We start from the raw sequence: 23,808 nt of genomic DNA, 5'->3' as shown, positions 1-23,808 counted from the left end.
CAATGAAATCATCCACTGGAAGAAACTTTTGAGGATTAGTAAGAATTTTTCCCATCTGTGATGTCAATGCACAAAAATCTGTCAGCTTGATTGTTTTGCTGCAAAGTCTTGCCATGTGAGGCGTTGAGGCTTATTTGATTCAGCAAGCTGGTGCACATGTTTTCCGGGATGATACCATTTTCTTGTTAAGGAGAAACAGAAAAAATCAGCAGCATGCCCCAATGCCTAGCCTTGCTGCTAACTCCCTGCTGGCCTTGGCCGGAGGAAGTGCTGTAGTTTAGATGAATTTCCAAAATTTCTTGAGGGCTCAGAAAGGCAGTATAACACCCCGTCCCTCTGGACCTGGCAGACTGGGCTCTGCCTTCCCGGTGGAGGTCATGATGTAGCTGCTATTGGGGCTGTTGTGAGAAACTGTGGGTTCCTCTCCCTTGCAGGGCAGAGCAATGCTGGGTTCAGGAGAGTTACTTCCCGGTGGGGAGCTTGACTGTTGTCCTGGTTTCAGCTGGGATAGAGTTCATTTTCTTTCTAGTAGCTAGTATAGTGTTATGTTTTGGATTTAGTATGAGAAGAATGTTGATAACACACTGATGTTTTCAGTTGTTGCTAAGTAGTGTTTATATGAAGTCATGGATTTTTTCAGCTTCTCATGCCCAGCCAGCAAGAAGGCTGGAGAGGCACAAGAAGTTGGGAGGGGACACAGCCAGGGCAGCTGACCCCAACTAGCCAAAGGGATGTTCCATACCATGTGATGTCATGCCCAGTATATAAACTGGGGGGAGTTGGCCTGGGGGGGATCGCTGCTTGGGGACTAACTGGGTGTCAGTTGGTGGGTGGTGAGCAATTGCATTTTGCATCACTTGTTTTGTATATTCCTTTTGTTATTATTGTTGTATTTTTTTAATTATTATTATTATCATTTTCTTCCTTTCTGTCCTATTAAACTGCTCTTATCTCAACCCACAAGTTTTACATTTTTTCCCCCAATTCTCTCTCCCATCCCACTGAGTGGGGGGAAAGTGAGTGAGTGGCTGCGTGGTGCTTCGTCGCTGGCTGGGGTTAAACCACAACCACCATGCACATTCCTCCGCTCCCAGCTCATTACGGGACACTATTATTTTGGCAGGTTTTGCAATTGGGGCTGGCAGGGACCCAGGAGTCCATGTCCAGGCACATCCCAGAGCTCCTGAGCCAGCAGCTGTGACATCTGCTGCCACGGCACTGCCTTTGTGATGGGAAGGGGTCTCAGCAGGGTCTCCGAACCACCACGGCATCCAGTGCTTGCTCCAGCCCAGCACCCAGCCCCACGGCTCCCTGTGCCGGGCTGCCTGTCGCTCTGCCGCCCTTGTCCAGCACCTGCCCGGGGGGGAGCAGGTTTTTCAAGTGAAGCTGTGAGCTTGTATTACTCCCGGTCCCTGGCCACAACCATAGCTGATTTCACTATCGTATTGCAAAGGGCTCTAAGAAATATCAAGTTATTGGCGTAACATTTCATTACTGGTCTCTTGACCTCTACAGATCTGCAGCATTTCTTGGGGTAAGGCAGAGCTGAGGGCGGATGCTTGCAGCCAGTCTTATGAGGGCAACCAGGCGCTTCGGGGATTTTTTGACAACAGCAATTTGTAAATTTAGGCTTGCAGAAGGAGGCTGGGCTCTCCGTCTGGATATGGGGCCAGGCTCACGTTACTGCAGCTCCAGTGCCGCTCTCTCAGGGAGCACCACCCAGGTGGCCACTTTGCTGCCTAGTCGAGTGGAAAATTGCAAATGCTTCAAATAGCACTTGGTGTTATTTTATTCATAAAGAAAACATGATTTGACACAGATGAATGCCACGCTGACCTCCGCCTGTCTTTGTCACCAATGGCACTCCCCTCCCAAATTTGCCTGGCGGGGCTGGCCCCAGAAGCATAGCCCTCCTGCGGCCCTGAAAGCTGGCAAATTGAGTCTGATTTCACGGACTGACCAGAAAAAAGTGCAAAAAAGCTAAAGCCGGGAAGCAGCAGCATGGGAAGGGGAGCTTGCTGGTGCCGCCAGCCCTGGGACGGGGATCCCCACCAAAATCCCCGGCAAGCACGGGGCCCTGTGGCTGGGGAGATGGAGTGCGATGCACCAGACCTCAGCCAAAAATTTCCTGCAGATTAATGAGAGCAACCAGTGACAGGGCTCAGCCCCATGGCAGCCGGTGCGCAACGCTCATTTGTCAGCATTCAAGCTGACTGTGAAGACCGACATCCTGCTGCGAAGGGCACAGGGAGGCACTCGGCAGCTCCCCAGCACAGACTGGAGCAGCGCATCCATCCATTGGCGTGGTGCCGATGGACCTGCTGTTCTCCCTCGGTCCTAAGGAAATCCTTGCCTGCAGTTCAGTGCTTTTTAATCTGGTCCTTTGCAATGTGCAGAGCACATAATGCTGCTGCATGCCAGGACAAAGTCAAATTCTTGCCCTGCTCTCTGTTGGCAATACCTGCATCGCCCATCTCAATGTTGGTAGCAGCAGTTAAGCTGTTGCTATGGATAAACCATTTTTTACCTGTCTCAGGAGCTGTTTTTGCCCTGTGCTGGAGGTGTGGTACCACTGATGATGTGAAAGACTGCTCCACTATTTCTGGGGATGCTGCTGACTGCATGGGAAGAGCATCAGTCACCGGCACAAAAGGGCTCCAGCAGCTCTGGAGCGAATTGCTGTCATGCTGCAGAGGGACCATTAAGACTCCCTAAAGTACCTTGAAAAATGGCATTTTGCAAAAATGGAGACTTATGCCACATGAATAATAGGGACAATATTTATTTCTGGCACTGTGCCACACTGAGCTACCAGGCTGCAGTGGCATCATTACTCCATTTCACAACTAGGGACTATATGTTAAGGGCCAAGGATAGTGCTGTCATCAGAAATCTGCTCTTCTGACACCACCTTGTTGTGCTTGTTACCTGGCCAGTGTCACCACAATTGGTCCTTAGCTTGGAAAAACGGGGTTTGAGAAAAATAAGGGCAGAAATGCCCCAGCAGCCCCAGGCACTGCTGGTAGCAGGCTGGCAAGGCAGAGCGGGGTGGTCTGTTCCCTGCGGGCAGTGTGTGCCAGTGGCAGCTGGCTGGGTCCTGTGCAGGGGGGACCCCAAAAGGGAGGAGTTCTGGCTGTCATCTGGGATGAGATGCCACCTGCCAGGCTGCCCGCCACCACGGGCTGCAAATGGAGGAGGCAGCAGAGGAAAAGGCGAAGCGTCCTGTTACCGCAGGGTTCACGAGAAGGCAGCAGGCACCACTCGAACAAGCTCCCCACGAGCAGAGTGAAGCAGCGAAGCAGTGAAGCCTCTAATTGCTTTAATCCATTTTTATTTGAAGACCGCTGAGCCATCCCAGACCTGGCAGCTGCTGCATTTCCCGTGCAGTGATCTTCTTGGTCTCCCCACGAGTGTATCGTGCACCTCCCTTCAGTCTGAGCCCTCTTCCGTGGCTCCCACGCAGCCCCAGATGCTGCAGGCAGCATTGGCCGGTGCCGGCCAGCCTCTGCCCTTCCTCTGGAGCGGCTGGCAGCACGCTCCTCTGCGTCCTGCCCAGCACCTTCAACCATGGATCAAACCCCTGTGTCACAGCTTCTCATGCACAGACTGGTGAGATGTGCTCGGTTGCCTTACTGGCCTGGGGCGTGCGTGTTCTGCACTTGTGTGCGCACCTGTACGCTGCTTCGGGGCAAAGTCGGCTGTCTGGAGGGTCGGTGTGGATATCCTGGCAGCTGGTTTTGCACAGTGCTGAAGGGTGCAGCACGTAGGCTGCTGATCCGGCACAGCTGCAGAAGCAGCAGTGCAGGTTGGGGAAGGCAGAGCCTTAAACTGGGGCAGCTGTGTCAAAATTAATTCCCTGCCTGCATTGAGCCCATGTAAGCCCTCTCAGGACCAATATGTCAGCCTCTCTGGAGGTGGGGAGTGGGTTGCATTAGGTGTTGGAGCTGGTTTACCTGTGCTGTCTGGGTACATGGGATGAAGAGGTAAGAAATAAAGCTGTGATCTCTTTCCAGGAGCTAGAGCAACCCACTGTAATGAGTTTGGCTTCTGAGGGCTGGGATGCTACAGCATTTTATTTTACTTTCTTTGAAAGCTACAAAAGCCTGGAGCAGCGTCTCTGCTTAATGAGAGTCCCCAGATGTCACCACCTGGGGGACTTTAAGGGGTTGAAGAAGAGGCAGGATAAAGTCACCTTAGAGGGCTTCTGCGGAGGTTTTGGGACCAGCCCTGGCCCAGCTCTCCTGCTCTGTGCTGGGCTGTGTCAGATGGATGAGATGACTTACAGGTGTTTGCTGTCTCATAAGACTGAGCTGTTACTTTCTAGGTGTATGTTATTTTTGCGCAGAAATGGGCTTTTCATCAATGATTTCCCCACTGTCATGAGGCACTTGGAATTTTTCAGGTGTGCAAAGTCATCAACTCTTGTTCCTGTCCCTTTAAACCAAGGCTTGTTGCAAGCAGCACATGACAAACCCTTCTCCCCAAGCAGTGCAATGCTTCACAACACTGAAATGTTGTGGTTCCCACTTGCCTTCTGGTTTTTGGATTTGCTCCCGGGGCCAGTGCCACCAAACAACTGGTGGCATTCAGTGACTGTCGGTGGGACTTGTTCTGCTCCTGGGCCTTGGCACCTGTGGTCCCTCTTGCTGAAAGCAGAGTGGCAGCCCTGGCTGGCGAGGGGGGACAGCCACCGCTCCAGGGGCAGAGCAGGCAGGGTCCCACGGAGGGCTCTTGTGCTGCCTGAGCACAGGGATGCTTTGAAAGAGCTGGCAGGGACACTGGCTACCAGCTTTCTGAAATAGCTGTCAGGGAGAGCCAGGAAAATCCCACTGTGCCTGCCAGTCTGTGGAGCATGATGGGGCAGCGGTGTCCCAGCCCAACGCCTCGGAGGGCTGTGTCCCTATAATGTCCCCTCTCGCACGAGAGGGGCTGCTGCACCACGGAGCCTCTCCTGGGTGTCACGAGCTGCTGCGTTTCGTGCCTCCCTGTCTTTCTGTGGTGGAGCTCTTCCATCCCTTCTGGGAGCAATTTGGGCCTTATTCCTCATCTCATTTTTGAAGCAGTTTCAATTCCAGCTACTGCCCATGCTGGTAGCTGAAGGGAAGATGCTGGTGATGACAGGTCCTGGGACTGCCTCCTGTGATCGGTGTCCCTGTACCAGGACAGCCACTGTGCTAGTCCTTTCATGGCAGTTTCTTCCCTGTGCTCTGCTCCACTGGCATGAAACAGCCCTTTTCTTATTATAAACCTCTCCTCTGCCAGCCACAGCTCCTCTTGTTCGCCTTATTCACTCCTCTGCGTTCCAAAACAAGGGCCCAGGATTTTTGTAGTCAGGATAAGATTTTCTAAGCTCTTGAATGGCAAGAACCAGCTTTTTGGTCTATCTGTATCTTTCATTTAATAATACAGACTTCCTAAAATTTCCCTTTAAATGTTGCCTTGGCATTTTGCAGCTCTGCTCCCTGCTGGACCACAGTTTTTGCAGTCAGTGCTAATCAAGAAAAGTGATGGTGCTGAGCGCAGTGGATGCTGCTGTAGCTGGAGTTACCATGCATGCATGGACCTCGTCCTGGGCTGATGCCAAGCAGGATACATGGGTGCGGAGCTGAACTGTCAGGGTTAGTGCCACAGGAGGGATGTCTGCTTTTTGGTGTTTACCTGTGTGTGGGGTCTGGGGAAGGGAGTTCCTTGCTCAGCATTAAGTGATGCTGGGAAGATATGACTGCTGCTTCTTGCCTCCTTCAGGATGGGTGGAAAACCCTGAAAATCACAGCTTTTATCTCTTATTCTCTCCCTGCCCTGTGACAGCAGCAGACAGCTGCCTTTTTAAGACTAAGACTAGTCTCCTGACAGACAAGATGACTGACTTTTACACAGATGCTTAGCAGGAACATGACCCTGCTATTACCCACAGCAGAGCTGCTGGAAGGACAGTGGCACTTATTTATCTGTTTGAGAGCCTCCTCCTGCCAACAAGGGGCAGAGCAAGAGAGTTATTCCACCTCCCACCCTTTTGCAGAGGAATTTTTTTAGGACTTGCTTTTTATTCTGGAGCTGAATTGTTGATTTTTTTTTTTTGTAGCCTTCACTTCCTTGTGCCCTGAAGAGAAGGGTGGATGAAAGACCAGAGAGTATGTCCTGCGTGAGCTGGGACACAGGTGAAAGCACTTCTCCAGCCAGGCTGTGGGGTTACCCTCACTGGTGAGGTGAGTTGTGTTTGTGGGGAAATCCCACCAGCAGCTCCCAGAAATGCTGGTCTTATCCTTCTGCAACGCTCAGATGGCGGAGTTTTAAAGGATGCTCTCAAAGCCCCAGTTTTCAGCATGGGCAGCCAGGTACTGCGTTTTGCTTGAACAAGTGGAACCTCTCTCCCTGGCGCTGGCATGCTGCCTCTTGTTGTTTTAAACAAGCTGCAGAGCAAAGCTCCCTGCTCAGCAGCAAGGCTAATCCGGGCTCATCTGACATTAGTGTAAACTGACACTCTTGGGAATTTGGGGACAGAAAACTTTCCCTGGGGAAACAGCCACTATGCAAACCCTGCCTTGAGAAACCAAGGAGAAAAGCAGCGGAGAGGTGCAGGAGCCTGGAAACAATCCCCTCTGCTGCCTGGGGGTCTGGGGGCATCTGTCTGGGCACCCTGGGGAGCTGCTGCCGGGGAGGCTGTGCTTGCAGGATTATTTGAAGGTGGTTTGCTGTAGTTGGAGGGATGTTAGCCGCGTTCCTGTGCCCAGTGGGGCTGGTGCTCTGCAGAGCTGAGGAATCGGCAGGGAATCGGCACGGACTCTGCAGCACCCCTGAACCGGCCCCTGTCAAAGTCCGTGCCTTGAAGTCCCCTGGCAGGGACTGTGTCTTGCTGGAGCCCTGCTGTTGGCTTGGACCCACGGGACAGTGGTGATACCAGAACAGGTTTTTTGGGAGCAGCTGCAGCCTTTGAAAGTAGAAATGTCCTTGGAGCCCCACTGGCAGCCTTTCCGGTCCCTTTTGTTGTGGAGCTGGGGATTGCCTTGCATTCCACAATCCGCCACTGTAATCCCCTTGGAGTGCTGCTCAGGTCTAAATTTAAAAGGGGTGCAGCTGAGACTGCTAATGCAGGCGGTGCTGGCGAGGGGTGCTGAGCCTTCCTCCCACTCCGCGCTCCTGTGCGGGTCCTCTCTGGGCTGTAGCTGGTGGATGGGGTCATGCCTGCAGACCCCCGTGCCCTGAGCTGTGCTGGTTCTGCGAGGGCTGGGGGAAGGAGAGCTTTCCTGCCTGTCACCTGCACCCAACCTGGTCCTCTGGGAGGGCTGGAGCCCACTCTTCAGGCCCACCCTGGAAATGCAGCAGAAGGAGCTTTCTTGTTTCTATCCCCCCTCAGCTTCAGCCTAAGGGTAAAGCACTGACCCAGGAGCTGCCAGTCAAACATCCCTGCTTGGTGCCAGCTGGGCGGTGGCACAGCTTTTTGTCAACCGGAGCAGCGTTTGGGAGGCTGAAACAGGAGTGAAATCTCTGACCTTTCGGTGCCCATGAAAGTAAAACTGTCTCAGAGCTTTTTGGGGCTGCCAGCAAGCTGGTGTGACAGGAGATCCTGAGCTCCCGGGAACATTTCAAAGCCAGGCCATTTGGTGCCGGGTTGTGGTGGGATCGTGGTGTTTTGGAAAGAGGGAGCAATGGGAAAAGCTGTCCAAAAGCCATCTGGTCTGGTGGTCGGGAGGCCGGCGTAGATTGCTTTGCATGCAAGGAGGGCTGAACTGGCTGGCACTGAGCCAAGCCTGACCTAACCAGCTTATTTCCCTGCTTTCAGTAATGCCTGCACAAATGCGCTGGGGCCTGAAGGTCACGGCCACGTGAGCAAAGGTCTGGGGATTAGCTGTGGGCAGAGCACGGCTCCTCCCGGGTCTGCTGTCGTAGCCCTGCGCCCCAGGAACGATCGTGGCTCCCCTGTGTGCTGCAGCCAGCGTGGCGTCGGCACCTCGGATGGGTGGCGGAGAAGCAGGGGGCTGGCTGGGAACAGCACCTCCTGTACCTGGCATTTCTCTGAGGTCCAGGAAAATAGATAAATGTTTACTAGTCCCACATCAGCCCCGATTTTCCTTCCAGGTGTTGGTAACACTGGCCAGCGGGTTGCTCTTACGCATGTTACCCCTGCAACAGTGTCTATCTCTGCTTTTGGAAGAAAGCCCAGCAGGTTTGCAAACTTCTGAAAGGCACCTGGTTTGGATGTGCCCACACCTCTGAAGGCCACAGACCATGCTCAGCTGGGCATGCAGGGTGCCTCCTGGGGCAAAGTGTCACTGCTGCCCCCACTGTAATAGAAGTTATTGACCTAGTGTGGTGCATGAGTGCATTTCTCTTGGAGCTGGGAGACAAGCTACAGAAGTCTAATATTGGATCAGGGTATCACAACTGAATAGTGATGATACGTCTCTAGGCACTGATGTCATCAGACATGAAAGCAAAATGACATCTAACAGCATTCTCAGCACAATCATCTCTAGCTGCCTCTGCATGGCATCTGACTCCATAAAGTCCCATTTCCTTTTGGAGCTGTTTGACTGCTCTCTGTGGGGGATTTGGAGGAAAGGGAGATGCGTGTGGGTGCCAAGGGACCTGGCCCAGCTCCTCCCTATCCTGGGAGGCTCCTAGCAGCAATTCACAGGCCAAGAAATAGTTGGGGCTTGGTCTCCACCGCATCTGTGGGAAACAGCCCTCGGGCTGCCGGACGGGCTCGGAGCAAACCTGATGTTTCTCCCTGGAAAGCCAAACTTTGCCTGTCCTACTGCAATGCTCTGATCCCCTCCCCTCTGTCCTGAAAGCCCCGGCAGGCCCTGATGCTGAGCCCATCAGGTGGAATTACTTAATCCAGCTCTGACGAGTGACACCCACACCCAGGAGCAGGTCCCTCTAATCCCTCACTGCCATCAGCCGCCTTAGCACATGCAGGGCAAAACAAACACCACGTGAGCACATGGTGCCTTCTCCATCATCCCGCCACTGCTTCAGCAGCCCTGAATAAAACTGCCCCGTTACCTTTTTCCCGTGAGCCGCCCCCATGGTCCAACGTGTTGGCTGTGCTCCGCTCACCCGGGCTGTGGGACCGGCTGGCTCTCTGTGGTCACCGGCCCCGTTACTCCCGGGGGGATACGCGGCCGTGTAGCTCCTGGCCCCTCGGTGGCTGCTGCGGGGAGACGTAGGTGAAATCCAGCCCGTCTGCAGTGGGGTCGGGCGGGAAAGCTTGCTTTTCCTCCCTTCTCCCAGCACGTGGAGAACTCATTTTCTTCATGCACCTAACGGCTGGCTCGCGCCCAGGCTCTGCCCGGGCACAAAGGCAGCTTTCATGCTGCGGATGCCCGGTTTCTAAGCCGGGATCCGTATTTTGAGAGGCTGTGGAAGATTACAGTAATTGCACTTGACAGGGCAAGATGTCACAGGATGCGGATTCGCCCGGCTGCGGGGCCCCGGCACCCGTTGGTCCTTGCCTGTGGCATCCTTCCCAGCTGCTCCTTTGGTGCTTTGCCGAAATAAATCCGTACCCCCAAAATAAAGGAAGATTATCCCTCTGCTACCTATCTGCATTCTGGCTCTTGGCTCCTGTTGCAGCACTGGATTTTGCAAACTTTGCTCCTGCAAATGCCCCAGGCTGCCTGTTTGCTGCTGCAGTGCTGGAGCTCACCGTGGCCCACAGGTGAGCCCAGGTTACCCGGAGCTGCGTCCTGGGAGGCCGCACAGGTCAGGGCTTGTGTTTGCTGAACTCTGTGGGGGATGCGGCACAGTGAAAACCAGCCAGGTAGGTGCCTGTCTCCGCAGTAATACAGCTTTCAAAATGCCAAGGTGCTAAAAAAACTCATTTGGGGATTGCTGTCCCTGCATCCACCACCCTTCTCAGATCTTTCTGAAAAATGAGCAAGTTAAATTTGACTCCTGAAGCCATATTTATACCACTGCCTCCCAGACTCTGGACTTTTGAAAAGCTCCAATTTATTTATCAGGACATAGTGGCTTTAGCAGGAATGGTTCTTCAAAAGACTGGCTGCTGATTAAGGTCCCTGCACAGGAGTTGCACTTTTAGCTCTCCCTATTGTATTGAAAATAGTGATGTACCTTAGTAACTGCTCCGTGGTGGATTCAGAGCTAGTTTTAACAGTCTGTAGCTTGCTGAAACAAATTTCCTTTATTTTGGCTTTAAACCAGATTTCTAACGCGCATTGCAAAGGGCTAGGAAGAGTTTCCTGTGGCTGAAAGGGGCTGGTTGTTTTCTGGGCTGTAGCTGATGCTGTGTGCTGGTTTACCTCATGCAGCCGCCTTTACAGCTCTTAGGCTGTTTTCAGTTTGGCTTACGAGAGAATCTAGATCCTTTGAGGGGGCTTAAAATAGTTGGCATATTTATGCTGGTGGTGCAGCAGGGCTGTGTGATGTGAGGGCTGTTGTGTCTGTTGCGTTGTGTTATTTCTCGCTGCTGCTACGGGTAGGGATGATTCAGCGCTTGGGATTAACCGCTGCTGTTGAAGCGGATTTAGGGATTGATTTATGGAGGAGGCTTCCCTCGGTGCGATCAGGTGCACGTTAAGAGCACAGGAGGATAAGCAGGGATAAAATACTACAGCATTGGGGAATTCCTCTGTGATGGCTGTTTGGGGGTTTTACTTCAGTTTTGCCTTTGGAAGTTCTTATAGGGGTTACACAGTTTGTTTTGGGATTTTCTTCTTGGTTAGGGAAAACCAATTGCCTTGCTGGTTTTGGATGGCAGTGCTGGGTTTTGGATCCAGGGTTTTGTCCCTAAGGTGGCCGGTGCAGGACAGGCTGTGTCTCTTTCTGGCCTTATCCTGCCAATGCTCCTCACTTCTGCTCTCCTGGGGTGACCTGAGGGCTCAGGTAACGGGTGAGAACTGCCTGTTAGAAGCCGTGCTGGGGCAAACCCTGCCGTTACAGGCAGAAAAGGCTGTGCAGGATAGCCTGTTACCCTGCGCAGCTCCAAATGCTCCAGCAGAAATGCTCCACGCTCATCTTCTGCAAAACTGCTAGTCTGCTTTAAAGAATGGGGAAAAAACAGATATGGCTATAGGAAATTAAAGGCTGTATATGATGCAAATTTGTCCCTGTCCGTGATAACAGATAAGCCCAGGTCATCACCCATGTAGCTTATCTGATCTCAGCAATGCTTGCGCTCGGGAAGGTTTTGGGTACAGATGGTTGTTGGGTGAATGCATCCAGACACGAGCTGGGGGCAGATGCTCCCCCAGGACCTCCTTGGTGTTGGGCAGCAGCACCCTGGAAGGAGGTCTGGGGGGCTTTTGCCAGCCTGTATTTGGGCAGGGAGCTCTCCCCCGCTGGCAGTGTCGGCTGGGCCTGGGTTGGGGTGCAGCTCCTGGAGCAAAGCGGGTGCGTGGGTGCTGGCAGCGGGGTGCCAGCCCGGGGGTGTTTTATCGCTCCAGACTGATGCTGGCTCCGGCTCTGCCGGTAAAAGGCTCCCACCTATTGGTTATGCTGCACAACTTCAGCTGCCTGAGAAACTTGGACATCCATCCCTCCGTCTCCGAGGGCAAAGTGAGATTGGCACGTCCCTGGCATTAACCTGATCTTTGATGGGGACATGCCACGGAGGATTTAGCTTGGATTTAACCCAGGGAAGGTTCAAGTGAGTGGGGGAAATGCTTTGGTCTACAAATATTAACCTAATGTTGCTGCAAGCCATCCCTGTGGCCTTCTGGCCTTATTGTGGCTGTAGGAGGCAGTGGGGGGTTGGCAGGAGCTCCAGGGGGAAACCACCGAGGGCTGAGCATCCCCAGGGATCACTTTGCCCTGTGCCATGTGGGGAGGGGGATCCCCCACGTGCAGTGCCCTGGGATGGGTGATGGTGATGCCCAGCTGGTGGCAGAGGACATGGCATGCTGTGCCCGCAGGGAAAAGCGTGGATTATGCTTGAAAATGGAAGTGAGAAGGTAGTGGTTTATAATACAATATCTTATTTAAGAAATCTGAAAAACCTTCTACAAAGTTTTTGGTTTAAAGACAGAAAAATAAAATACCCCAAACTGACCCATAGATGAGGACAGCTCAGCTGAAACCTGGCTGGGCATTTGCTCAGGCTCTGCAGGCTCTTCTCCAAGCCCTGTGCAGCCCCTGATGTGAAATGGCCGGTTTCTGGGAGTGGGCAGCCACTGCTGGGCTATGTGACCGGGCAGTGGTGGGGCTGGGGTCCCTGCGAGACTGGTCTTGCCTCCGTGGCAGGCTGAGGCTTGTTGCTAATCCATCTTTCTCGGGGCACAGCCCTCCATCTCCAGCATCTCAGGCCAGCCATCGTATTTATTTTTCTTCTCATCATTTTTGATGTGCTGCAGGAAAAAAAGAGAGAGAGAGAAAATGAATGAGGAGGTTGGTAGCACAGTGCAAGTTTGCAGTGTGGCAAAACTTGCAGCTTGGTTCGACATGGGGATAACACCACTGGCCCATGTCTTCTGCAAACAGGTAGGTGAGATGTAGCTCAGGAGGTGCCACTAAGAGGGTGGGAGCCTCCAGAGCTGGTGGCAGGGGGGGGCCACATACCTCTTCAAAGGGGCTCTTGTTATTCAGACCTTTCGCTCCCAAGAAGACCCAGTTGTCCCGGAAGCCCAGCTTGCTCACGTGGCTGCTGCCCAGCTCCATAAATTGTGTCCGTACTTTGTCATTCATCCTGAAAGAGGGCAAGAAGGTGTTAGTGTGGTGCCAGGTGGCTGTCTCCTCCTGTCCCCTCTGCTGCTGGCAGCGGCACCTCCAGCTCCCCTCAGCTGTGGGTTTTTGGGGAGCCAGGTGTTGCTCCTGGGGCCAAACTCACTTTGTGGCAGGGTCATCATAGCTGGCTGTCAGCACGATGGTGCCATACTTGATCTCTTGGAGGAAGGTATCCAGTTTGTTAATGTCTGGGAGAGAAGAGCATTAGGGAAAGAAAAAGGGATTTAGCAGGGACTGCTGCGTGGCAGCTGGGGGAAGCACCTCTGAGTCAGTGGGAAATATCCTGACTGTGCTGGTGATGGCCAAGATTTGGGGTCATGGGCTTGGGGAAGGATGGGCTCCCAGATGATGCATTCCCCATCTTGTGTTCCCACCTGGGCTGTTCCGCAGCACCTAGGGCTGGCCCTTTCCTCCGGCCAGTACAACTGCAGAGGGGAATTTGCTCCTCAACTTTGCTCGCTAACTGTGAAATCTAGTTACACGAATTTACTTCTCAACACAAGAAATGAACCCGCTCGGCTGCAGAGCTGCCTGCCCTGTGATCATGCCTTCGGCTGTATTGCGGGAATTATTCCTCATCCTGCATCCGTGGGATGCTCGAGTCCAACGCCCCATCTAGTGGCACAGGAGCTGACTGACTGCCTTCTCCTTCCCTGGGCCTCTCCCACCGCATGCCTCGCTTGCAAACTCAGCCAGAAATCTCATGATACTGGTGTTTCTCCTTAAAACTCTAGAGTTACCAAGAATAGGCTGCAAAACCAAAAAGCAGAAAGGGCGATTGATCCTTGGAGAAGGCTCAAACAGCAAAGGGTAAATCAAAAGCACTATAGGGTTCATTTTAGCACATGATTTTGAGGAGTTCTGCCAAAATTCTGGAGAATTGTTAACAGCTTTGAAACAATGGTGGGATTTGCAGCATCCTGCAAGTCAGTGCCAACTGGACTGTGAGTGGGTGCTGCCCTGGCTCAGGGCATCTTCTTGCTGTTAGGAAGATTGTTTGAAGCTGTCAGGTGCAGGGACATGGTCTTTGCTGCCACCAGGCTCTGCTCCATGTGCTCAGCTTTGCTGGGGCTGGGGGCTGCATCTCACCTGCCATGCTCTGAGCTCCTCATTTATCCTCCTGAGAAAGCCAGGGAAACAAGCAGCTGCTCAGCCACCACCAGCTTTCAAAAACTGAGTTGAAAGTTGCAAAATCTCAGGATTAGTGTAACTACCTGATCTTAGAAAGTAGCCTGTCTCAGGTCTCAAGCGCCCTGGTTTATTCAGTTTAGTGGAATTACGTTTTTCAGGCTATTATGCACATGTAAAAGGAACAAGAAGCCAATCTCAGATGCAGATGCATTATCAGGATTCTGGGATCAATGGCCTCAGAGAAAGCTGAGCTTTTACTGCCCGAGCTGGCAATCCTGGTGAAAGACTACTAGACTTTATCGTTAAATACATGGCAGAGGAGCAGCCTAAATTGCCGGCAGCTAGTAGTGCTGGCATGAGCCCTGGCTGGGAACCACCAAGCAGCAAACTGACCACGCTTACCTCCAGAGTACATGTCAAATGAGTCAGTTTTCAGGAGCTGCCCGCTTGTTCCTGAAAGGTTAAAATTCAAAACAAAGCACAGTGAGTTTGCACTGTTGTGGCTCTAGGCTTTGCCTGGCCACCAGCTTGGGGTTCTTGCTGCAAAATTCTTTGCTCATCCCTCAGTGTGTCATATTTGCTGCGATGGCAAATGTGTTGCTTGGTGGAGTTCATGGAGCCATTGTGCATGACCCAGGTGGGTTTGTTCCCATCTTCCTGGCAGTGCTCGTAACTATAATTGTGGATGTGCACCCCATGCAACACCGGACTGATGTGCTTTTGGCTCAGCCATGGTGCCTGGGATGGGGTCCCCGGTGGCCCATTCCCTTCTGGGGGAGGAAGGGACCACAGCCATGGCGTGGGGTTAGTGCCCACCCGACTCACCATTCACTAGAGCGATGTTCAGACCTCTGCCAATGTTGTTTTTCATGCTGCTCATGAGGCTGGAAAGGAAAGCAGAGAGCACCAGTAAGCACAGAGATGCTGGTGCCAGTGAAACTCTGATGGGGCAAAGTGGCTGAAGACAGCAAAATATCCCCAGAAGTGGTTGTGAAGAAAACTATTTCCAGATTTTTTAACTACAAATGCACCATGATGCCCTTTGACATGCTCGGCAGAAGCCAAACTCAAGCCCAGGCCAGCCACGGCTCCCCCGTCCCCGCTGTGTGTTGCTTACACCATGTCGTCGAAGCAGATGGAGGGTCCCACCACGTTTGCGGCGCCGCTGGTGATCTTGAAGGCAAAATGGTCCTTGGGGCAGCTCTTGTTCCCGCACTTGTGCTGGGGCAGCTGCTTGCCTGCGAGGGAGGAGCGGAGCTGCAAGCCATGGTGTTGGCCCCACGGGGGGACACTGGCTGCGTCCCCGAAGGGCTGAGCAGGGCTGGCACTGGGGCACAGTGGTCCACAAAGGGGGCAACACCTGGACCAGCTTCTTGCGTGAAGGAGGCTTGTCCTGGGGCTGAGACCAGCTTCTTGTTTGAGGTTTACGGTGCCAAGGCTTGGGGTGGGGTGGGACAAGCTGGGTGCCAGGTGCTGCTCTGGGTGTAAGCAGCGGGACGGCACTGCTGATGCCATGGGGATTGCAGAGCGGTGTGTGCCGGGGAGCGTTTGGAGCTGGCACTGGTTCAAGGCCAGCCCCTTGGGGCTTTTCTGCCCGGAGCTTCCCCATTCTTGGCCAGGGTAGGGACTTGTGCCACATGGCACGCACAGGGCCTGTGACCTGGTTCCTGCCATAGCCTGTGGCCTGGGAGCATTTCTGCTGGGGCAGGGGGATCGCGTGGGTGTTTGTGTGTTTGCAGAACCCGCCAAAGCCACTGCTGCTGTGTGCAATAATGAAATTCCTCCGTGTTTGGAGGGTGGGATTTTTGCCTTGGGAACGGGGCTCCTGAAGGCAGCTATCATGCTTCCACCATCACCCTTAGCCCTGGAGCGGTGTTGGGTGATGGAGATGAAGTTGAGAGCGGTACTCACTGCTGGGCTTGTTGATGGCACCTGTGGGTACCAAGCAGGAGGGTTAGACACCTCGGAGAGCTGCTCCTCTTTCCCAAGCCAGGAGCAGCTGTTCAGGCACAAGCTCTCCAAAACTGCTCCCCGTGGCTGCAAGCACCCCTGGAGCCACCCGCCCTGGTGCAGCTTCCCAGTGTGCTGTCCCCTCCCCGCCCCGATGGTCAGAGCTGGTGGCTATAGCCTTGGCCAGGGACTGCAAGTGCAAGTGTTCGTGGCAACTATATGCAGCTCCGGGGTCTGGCTTGCAATGGGGCTGCCCGCACCCTCCCTCTGGACCCGGCTGGACCCCTGCCGGCACCTCACCGAGCCAGCTTCGCGGGCTGATGGCTTTCCAGCTCCGATCGAAGAATGTCTGCACGATGAACCATGTGCTCAGCAGCGTGATGAGCAGCACCGTGTACCGGATCACAACTGCAAGGAGTAGGAGAGGAGCCAGGTGAGAGCAGCAGCAGCATGGGTCGGGGACTGGAGCATCCCTCTGGCTTCTCGGGGACTTGGTCCATGTGTCCCCATGTTACAAAGCACAAGGTGACAGCCAGCACTTGTGTGGTGTGGGAAGGCAGCTAACACTCCTTCCTTTATTCTCTAAATGGACTCTGATCTCTTAATTAATATCTCTAGAGCATGTGATGATGCTCAGATAGGCATTACCCTTCTACTGGGAGGCACTATTCATATTTCTCTCTGCATTAAAGTAAATCTGATAATTAGTTAGAAAGCTATGTAAATCCAAATATTCCTTACCTTCCCAGCGCTGGGAAGGCTACTATCCCCCAATTAGTCACTAGCTACAGCCGAGCGGCTGATAATACAAATGTGATTGGCCTTTGGCTTTAAAGCACTGCTCATCAGAGCAAAACGTTCCAGTCCTGCATGGAAAGAGAGTAGAAGAATATACTTATATTGCAGCTGAATGGCTCTTATGGAACCAGGAATGTCTCACTACCCATCTCTTCCCAGCCACAGAGGGTTTCACTGGGAAAAATACAACAGGCTGAAATCTACACAAATCTTTTAAAAACCTCATGCTTATACACAGGCTCTTTCCCCTGCCTGTGGCAGGGGAAGGCCAGGGTATCTGGGCTTGGAAGGGGTCACGTAGATGAGAAGGAAGCATAAAGAACTGTAGAAAAATGGACAGAGAAAAGTAAATCTCTGTCTCCCTCCTTACCTGCCACCCGCATGGTGGTGGGGAGAGAGACTGCAACTGAGGGGGTGGCCAACGGTCACAGGTCACCCTGAGGAAAAGAATTAAATACCATAAAGTATTCCTGTAACCCACCAAAACCAGGCAGATATTAGACGAAAAAATAATTGTTATGTTTAGGCATATTTGCAATAACTAGAAGGTCATTAAAGATGTATAAATTCCTATCAGGCACACATGCTCAGTCCCACCCTGATGTTGAAGTCCTGGCTTCCATACGTCGGAGCAGACTGCACTGATTGAGCTTGCTTCATTTTTAAGCCCCTGAACTCTTCACTGTGACTGTCCGCTGCCCTGTGTGTTCCTGTTTCACATCCTTTTCTCAGTAATAGATCATGCTTTTCTATTCTGCTGATAGTGATGAGCTCAAGGAGTATGTTTTCAATCATGGCTTTGCTGCATTTCATTCTGGGATGATGCAAAGTAGGTTTCAAATATTATGGGCTGCAAAATGCCACCTGAGGACAAGCTGTGATTTGGCCTTGCCCAGTCAAGGGAATATGCGGGAACAAGCTCGTCCTCCTTAAAATCAGAAAGGGAAGGGAAGAAGGGCAGTGCCACTGAGCTGGGCAGAGCAGCCAGGTTTGGGGACACCTGACTTAAGAACAGAAATATTTCCACTTGTCCAAATCCTGCAGCATCTTCACCCATGTGAATGGGGAGTGGTTGTAATTTGGAGTGTGAACTATTTCCTACCTGAGCGAGTCCATCTGCCCCCTCTCTCCTGCTGCTGCTCCAACGAATCGGATGGGCACCTGCCACCCCACGCACAGGGCTCCCGGGGCTGGGGACCCACTCCTACCTTTGAAATTCAGGGCTGCAGCCTGGTGAACATCCGTCCTGGAAACCACCCCGCAGTCCTAAGGCAAACTGTTACGTGTGAGATGTGTGCTCAGCGTTAAAGAGCCTAATGTTAACTAAAGCAGCCCTTTAGTGAGGCTTGGCATAGAAAATTTGTGAAAGAGCTATACCGAGAGTTGCTTTTCCTGTTTGAAGGGTAAATAAGGAGCAACGGGTTGTAGCAGGGCTGGGCTGAAAGTTGATTTCAGGCTGCTGTGTCACGAGGAAGGAGAGAAGAGCTTTTGTCTCCTGCCCAGCCCTGCTCCGGGTCCCCTACCAGGGCTTGACCTCAGGGAAATTGCCCATGGCCGCATGACTGACCGTGGCCGTGATGCAGCATCCTCCATTGGCCCTGGAGGGACTTTGCAGTGGCCCAGGGTGGCCGGTGCCTGGCTGGAGTGGCAGCCCTGCCGTGACATCTCAGCCGTCCGGAGCCCGGCACTGCTCCCCACGAGACCGCTCCGCTCTGCCCATGTCTGCCGTGAGGCTGTGGCAAGGAGGAGCTGCCAAAGGCAGCTAGTGGCTTCCCACAGGAGAGCGGCCTCGTGGCTTACCTGCATTTTAAAGGAAGCCTTGGAAGGTATTGGTGTACCCTTGGTATCGCGGCAGTGAGGTTTTGATAGGGTAAGCACACTTGCTTCCCAGCAGCATCTCGCTTCTCTCTGCAGCTATCCCTCCCAGGGGAAGGTGATTGTGAGCAGGAATCTGTCTCTGCGGGAGGTGGCATGGGGGGTCTGTGATGCTGGCAGCCCTTCCCCACACCACCTTGTCCTGGTCCATCCCAGCCCCCTGGCACAGTATCCCTGAAATGGGTTTTAAACTCATGTTGGACGTGGTGTGAACAAGCCCATTTCACTGAGCTGGTGGAAGAGCCATAGACCTGAAAATGGACAGTTTAAAGGTTTTGGAGTACAAATGCTGCCCGTGGCTGGATCTGGAGGGACAGCCTCTTTTTGCTCCTTTCAGCATGAAGTTTTGCTTTTTAAATGTAGGGAGTCTCCCCCACACCTGGCTTCCCAGCCCAGTGCCTGATCTGGTGATGGGTATGATGGCGGCAGAAGAACAGTCCTTAAAATCCCCCTTGGCAAGTTGCAAAGTCTTCAAAAGTGGTATTGGTTTGCTTTTGGAGCTTGCTGAGTTCCCCCTCAAATGCCATGAGGAGACCCTGGAGCTGGTGAGGGTTCAGACCTGGGCTGTGATTTGGGCACAGCGAGTGGAGAAAAACTCCACTGGGTTTGCAAAACCGTCCCCATTTGGTCCCTGCCATTGTGGGGGATGCCAGCCTCACCAGGGCCTATTGCACAGTGCTCTCCTTGCCAAACTTGTGGTTTTCCTGTGCACATATTGATTTCATTGCAGAGGAAGAGAAATGGAAAAATAAACAGATAAACGCTACTGCTTTAGGGAAGTCATGTATTTATTTGGGCTATTTATCTTCACCTTAATCCCAGGTAAAAGTTATTGGGTGAAGTCCCTGGGTGGTGAAATACCTGGAACCTGATTGCATTACAAGAGGGTAGCCCTGTCCTGGGATTTCTATTATATTCTTAATTGTTTGGATTTCTTTTTTTTTTTTTTTCTCCTAAGGCTGTGCCAGAAAAATGACAACTGTGCTCTGGCATCTGCCAGAGACTGACTTGCAGGACAGGAAGAAAGGAAAGAACTGCAGTGGGTGATAAACAGAGTTATTTGTCTAATAAACCTGAAATATATTTGCTTGAAAACTATTCCAGGAACAAAAAGGTTCTCGGACAAACATTGCTAAAGAGCTCCATGGTGTTCTAAGGCAAAGGCTCCACCATGAGCCCACTCAGGACTGAAGTGCTGCTTGCTAGTGCCGAGTTATTGCTGCCAAGAAGAAACCCAGGCAGATCCCTGCCCTCGCAGGGAGGTTTTCCAGGATGCAGTGGGCGATACGTTCCTGTTTCTTCCCAGCGCTGCAGGAAAACTTCACTTCTCTTCCCCAGAAACTTCTGTCTTTGTTGGGTTTGGGGTTTGTTTTTTTTTTTTTTTTTTTTTTTTTTCTTCTTTTGAGCCCCACATGTCCCTTTCTCTCCATGTAGGTCCCTGACCATGAAGGAGACATCATTTTGGTGTGGGGTGGGGATACAGCTCCAAAGAGGGCGTCTGCCAGATGTCACCTATGCCCACGCCCAGTGAGTCATCGCTCCAAAAGTCAGGGTTTTCCTGCAAAACTGAACACAGGGATGCAGAATAGGGACTGGTGTGGGGTGGGTCCACAGTCACCGTGTGTCCAGGGCTGGTCCCACCACAGGGGAATGGAGGATGCCACAATGCCATTTTCAGTCTCAAAAGAGGTCAATCTGACTGAGCTTTGCTGAGTTACTCAACAGGAGAGCACTGTTTGCCGGAGGGCTTATAAATTCCTTGGCTCATAAAAATGCTTGGCCAGCTGCTGCATCCACCAAACAGCTGGAGAGGGCATCTTATGGTGAAACCGCCCCCAGCACAAGTCAATAGTTAACCAGGGTGAGGCCCTGATCCTGAAACAGAAGCCAAACAGGATTCATGGTGGTGGTGGGCAGGGGTAAGGGGCTAAATCACTATGAGCTTGCCTCTTCTGCGAGGTTTCCCCAAGCAGTGAATCAAGAGCTGCAGCAGGGATGAGAGATGGAGGGGAGGGATTGCATCCCCTTCAGCATGGGAATGGTGGCCAGCAACTCGGTGGGGATCCCTGTACCATAGATTGCAGATTGTACCAAAGTGGTCTGTGCCAAAACCCCAGGGCAAAAGGAGGGACAACGGTGCTGGTGCTCAGGGCTGGCAGCAAGCTGTCTGCCGGGAAGAAGCACTTCTTGGGGCCAAAAGCGCAGGGTAACTGTGGGCCATGTGGCAGTCCCTCCACTGGGCAGCCATGGTGAAGGGCTCTGGTTTTTAGTAATTGCACATATGAAAGGACCTGAAATGTATCTTTGGCAGCTAGCAAAGCCCTGGGTGCCAGCACCCTGAGGGCTCCCGGTCGGTGCCTGGGTGTCCTGCAGTTGGGGTTGTGTGCTGGAGCGTTGCATAGTGAACACCCTGCAAATTCATCCAAAGCCATGATGGATAAAGGGGTTTGACCTAGACCACACATCGCACAGCTGATTCCACCGTATATCCCATAACAGGTGAAAACGTGGATTTAACCCGTGCTGTTGACACAAGTAGTTCATTAATTCTGCCTTTGAAACTAGCACAGCTGCACCTCACAGAAAGGATGCCAGCACATGGGGTTTCCCCTTCACCTCCATGCTATGAGAAGGAGGAACAAATAAAACCTTTCCTGTGCAACCCTCTAACCTGCCAGCAAGTCAAAAGAAAAGTGCTGCAGAAAGGCATTATATCAGTCATGCTCTAGAGACCTCATTTCCGCGGTCAGGGATGGGACAAGCCTACATACCGCTCAGTGTCCTGGGCGCGCTGTCCCTCTCTGCAGCCTGCGCGGGTGCCGGGGCATCCCGGGGAGCTGGGGCACCATGTGCTCGGCAGCGTGACGGTGTGGCTGCCCGGTCCGGCCCAGCCCTCCGTGACTCACGGCACCTCCCTGAGCCTTATCTCGCTGCCCAGCATGGGGCTGGGCGCCCCGGTGTGCCGTCCCACTGGGCACAGTGGCTGGTAGAGGTTGGGACCAGCTGTCCTGTGGGAGGGAAAAAAAAGCCATTCCTGTAGCTGTGAGTGCATGCATTTCCTTTGGAGGTTTTCTCCACTTCGGCACTTGTTTTTTTGCTGTATCAGAAGAGGAGAAATCTCTCCCAGGGTGGGCACCAGCCTGACCCTCTACATTTGCACTAAAGCAGCGCATCGTGTTTGATGGGGCAGCATGGCTGGTGGAGGGTATGGTGACGGGAGCAGGTGGGCATGAAGCCAGGACAAGAGCATCCCTGCGTGGGATAAATCCAGAATAACCCGATCTGTTGGGTTTTCCCCCTGGTTGCACTGCACATGTGTGGGCCAGCCCTGAGTGATGCTTCACTGCTTCTTGTTTGCAGGAGGCTGGAGGTTCCTTTTTCAGATAAGCATTTATTTATCCAGCAACAGTCCTGAACTCCAAAGGAGTCCTGAGTTAACTGTAGATATAGATTTAGGCCTTTTTCTTTTTAATCATTTATTGTTGTTATTATGTTTCTGAAGGAAGAAATCACTCCTTGGAGACTCCAGCCCTGCAGTTAGAACTAGAGGCCCTATACATTTTCCAGAGCTGAACCTCATTTACCTGGCAGCCAAGAACAAAAGTGTTCCCATTCCTTTTTCCTTTTTCTTTTCTGTTCCCATCACTTAGAAGAACCGAACTGCTTCTCTTGGAGGTTTTAAAGCAATTTTCATCTGAGAGCCAGTGGAGGAGGTGTGGGGCCAGCAGTGACGTTGCTGCCTTTGGGACTGCAGCTTGCAGAGGGCTGAAGCAGAGCCCCTGCGGGACCAATGCTACTCCCTGGTAATTAGTTTAATACCTGAGGGTGCTTTCTTCATAAAACTGCACTGAGCTGTTCTTCACTTCCTGCTGGCTCTGGTCCCCAGTACTGGGGAAAGGGTGCAGGATGTGACCTGGGTGCTGGGCTGTGCACCAGAGGAAATTGCAGCCTCTGCATTAAAACCTTCCAGACAGGGAGCAGAAAAGCAAACACAGGCCTGGGCTTTGCATTGGGATAATTATCGCCCTCGGAAGGAAATTTTAGCTGCAGTGAGAGTCTGGGCTTAAACAGCGCAGTCTAAATCAGAAACCTCCTCCTTCTCCGGGGAAATATCCTTCCTATTAGTTTGCTCAGCTGCTGGCAATAACTGGCTCGGCTCAATAACGAAGAGCCCCAAGCCCCAGCGTGCTGCAGCACACGGCTCTGCTCCGTCCCGCCGCTTCCCACCTGCGCAGGAGCCAGCCCATGGCACGGAGCTTGTAGCACCCTGGGGGAGGCCTGTTTTGTGATGAATTTCTCCTCCTGCTTCAAGGGACCTGAGGGCCCCCGAGGGCCTCTATGGAGATGGAGACGTTGCTGCTGCTTGCAGAGGAAATGAGCAAAAAAAAACCTCAGCGGGGCCGGGGGGGGCTCATCATCCCAACGAAGAAACCTTGTGTGAAATGCTTCTGCTCTCTGGAACTGCAAGTTTCACCCAAGAGGTTTCCCTGAAACCACAGGAAAGGATGGGGAGCTGTGCACTTTTCTCATGGGACGTGGCTGCGGCATAGCCCAAGTGCTGGTGCTGGTGTGGGCAGCCCTCGCGTCCTGTCCCCGCATCCTGCGGTAGCCCAGGTTTTGCCCATCCGCTGTGGCACACAGCAGAAAGGTGCTTTTAAATCACACATGATGTTAGTGAATACATCAAGTGATGGGAACGGGGCATCAGCTTGGTTTCGATTCAGCAAATAATTAACTGGTGCAGTGCAATGGAATTGCATCAGTCTTACCTGCAAGCTCCCCCTGGGATGTTTCTGCATGATACAGAGAAAGAGAAATTAAGAAAAACGTGATATCAAAAAGCTGCAGGCTGGAGAACGAATAATCTGTGGTGCAAAGTCACCACACTCTGATGGGCACCATGGTAGGATTGGCAGGAGCAAGCTGGTGGGCAAGGAGCTGCTCTCCTCCTCCTCCTCCTCCTCCTCCTCCTCCTCCTCCTCCTCCTCCTCCCTCCTCGTGCCAGTGCTGGGTGCTGTGCAGGACCGCAGTGGGTGGTGGGGAGCACTGGGGCATTGGTGGCTTCTGCTAAAAAACCCCAGTGGCTGCAGGACTGTCCCTCCCAGGAACTGTTTCCTACGCACTGGGGGGAGGTCCCCCCCGAAGATCCCTTGTCCTTGGGGCTCTGCAGTGCCTGCAGGGACACTCTGCTTTGCAGGGAGGTGCTCGCTGTGATAAATTCATGACAAGTTCTCTTAGGAAAGGCTTGGCCGCTGCCACTTTGAAAACTTTGTCCTGAAAAGTGCTGCGGCTGTGTAGTTTCAGATTGCTTGTGCCAGGCTAAGCCAGGTACTGCAGATGTTAAATGTAGCACCTTTAAAAGGAAACAGC

General features: G+C 52.8%; 1 protein-coding gene across 1 annotated transcript; it reads right to left on the bottom strand.

Annotated features, from left to right (window-relative positions):
• Nucleotides 1-12,218: 12,218 nt before the first annotated feature.
• FAM3D (family with sequence similarity 3, member D) lies at nucleotides 12,219-18,115 on the bottom strand. The gene is made up of 10 exons (XM_010573359.1): nucleotides 18,087-18,115; nucleotides 16,934-17,000; nucleotides 16,066-16,255; nucleotides 15,727-15,747; nucleotides 14,933-15,053; nucleotides 14,641-14,699; nucleotides 14,218-14,268; nucleotides 12,788-12,872; nucleotides 12,520-12,646; nucleotides 12,219-12,308 (listed from the first exon to the last, which is right to left on the bottom strand). The coding sequence occupies exons 1-10, from the start codon at nucleotides 18,113-18,115 to the stop codon at nucleotides 12,219-12,221; spliced, it is 840 nt and encodes a 279-aa protein (XP_010571661.1).
• Nucleotides 18,116-23,808: the final 5,693 nt, after the last annotated feature.

Source organism: Haliaeetus leucocephalus, unplaced genomic scaffold, assembly GCF_000737465.1.
Source record: "Haliaeetus leucocephalus isolate CR32 unplaced genomic scaffold, Haliaeetus_leucocephalus-4.0 Scaffold2, whole genome shotgun sequence".
In the NCBI taxonomy this organism is placed as follows: Eukaryota; Metazoa; Chordata; class Aves; order Accipitriformes; family Accipitridae; genus Haliaeetus; species Haliaeetus leucocephalus.
This window is presented reverse-complemented; position numbering and strand designations above follow the sequence as displayed.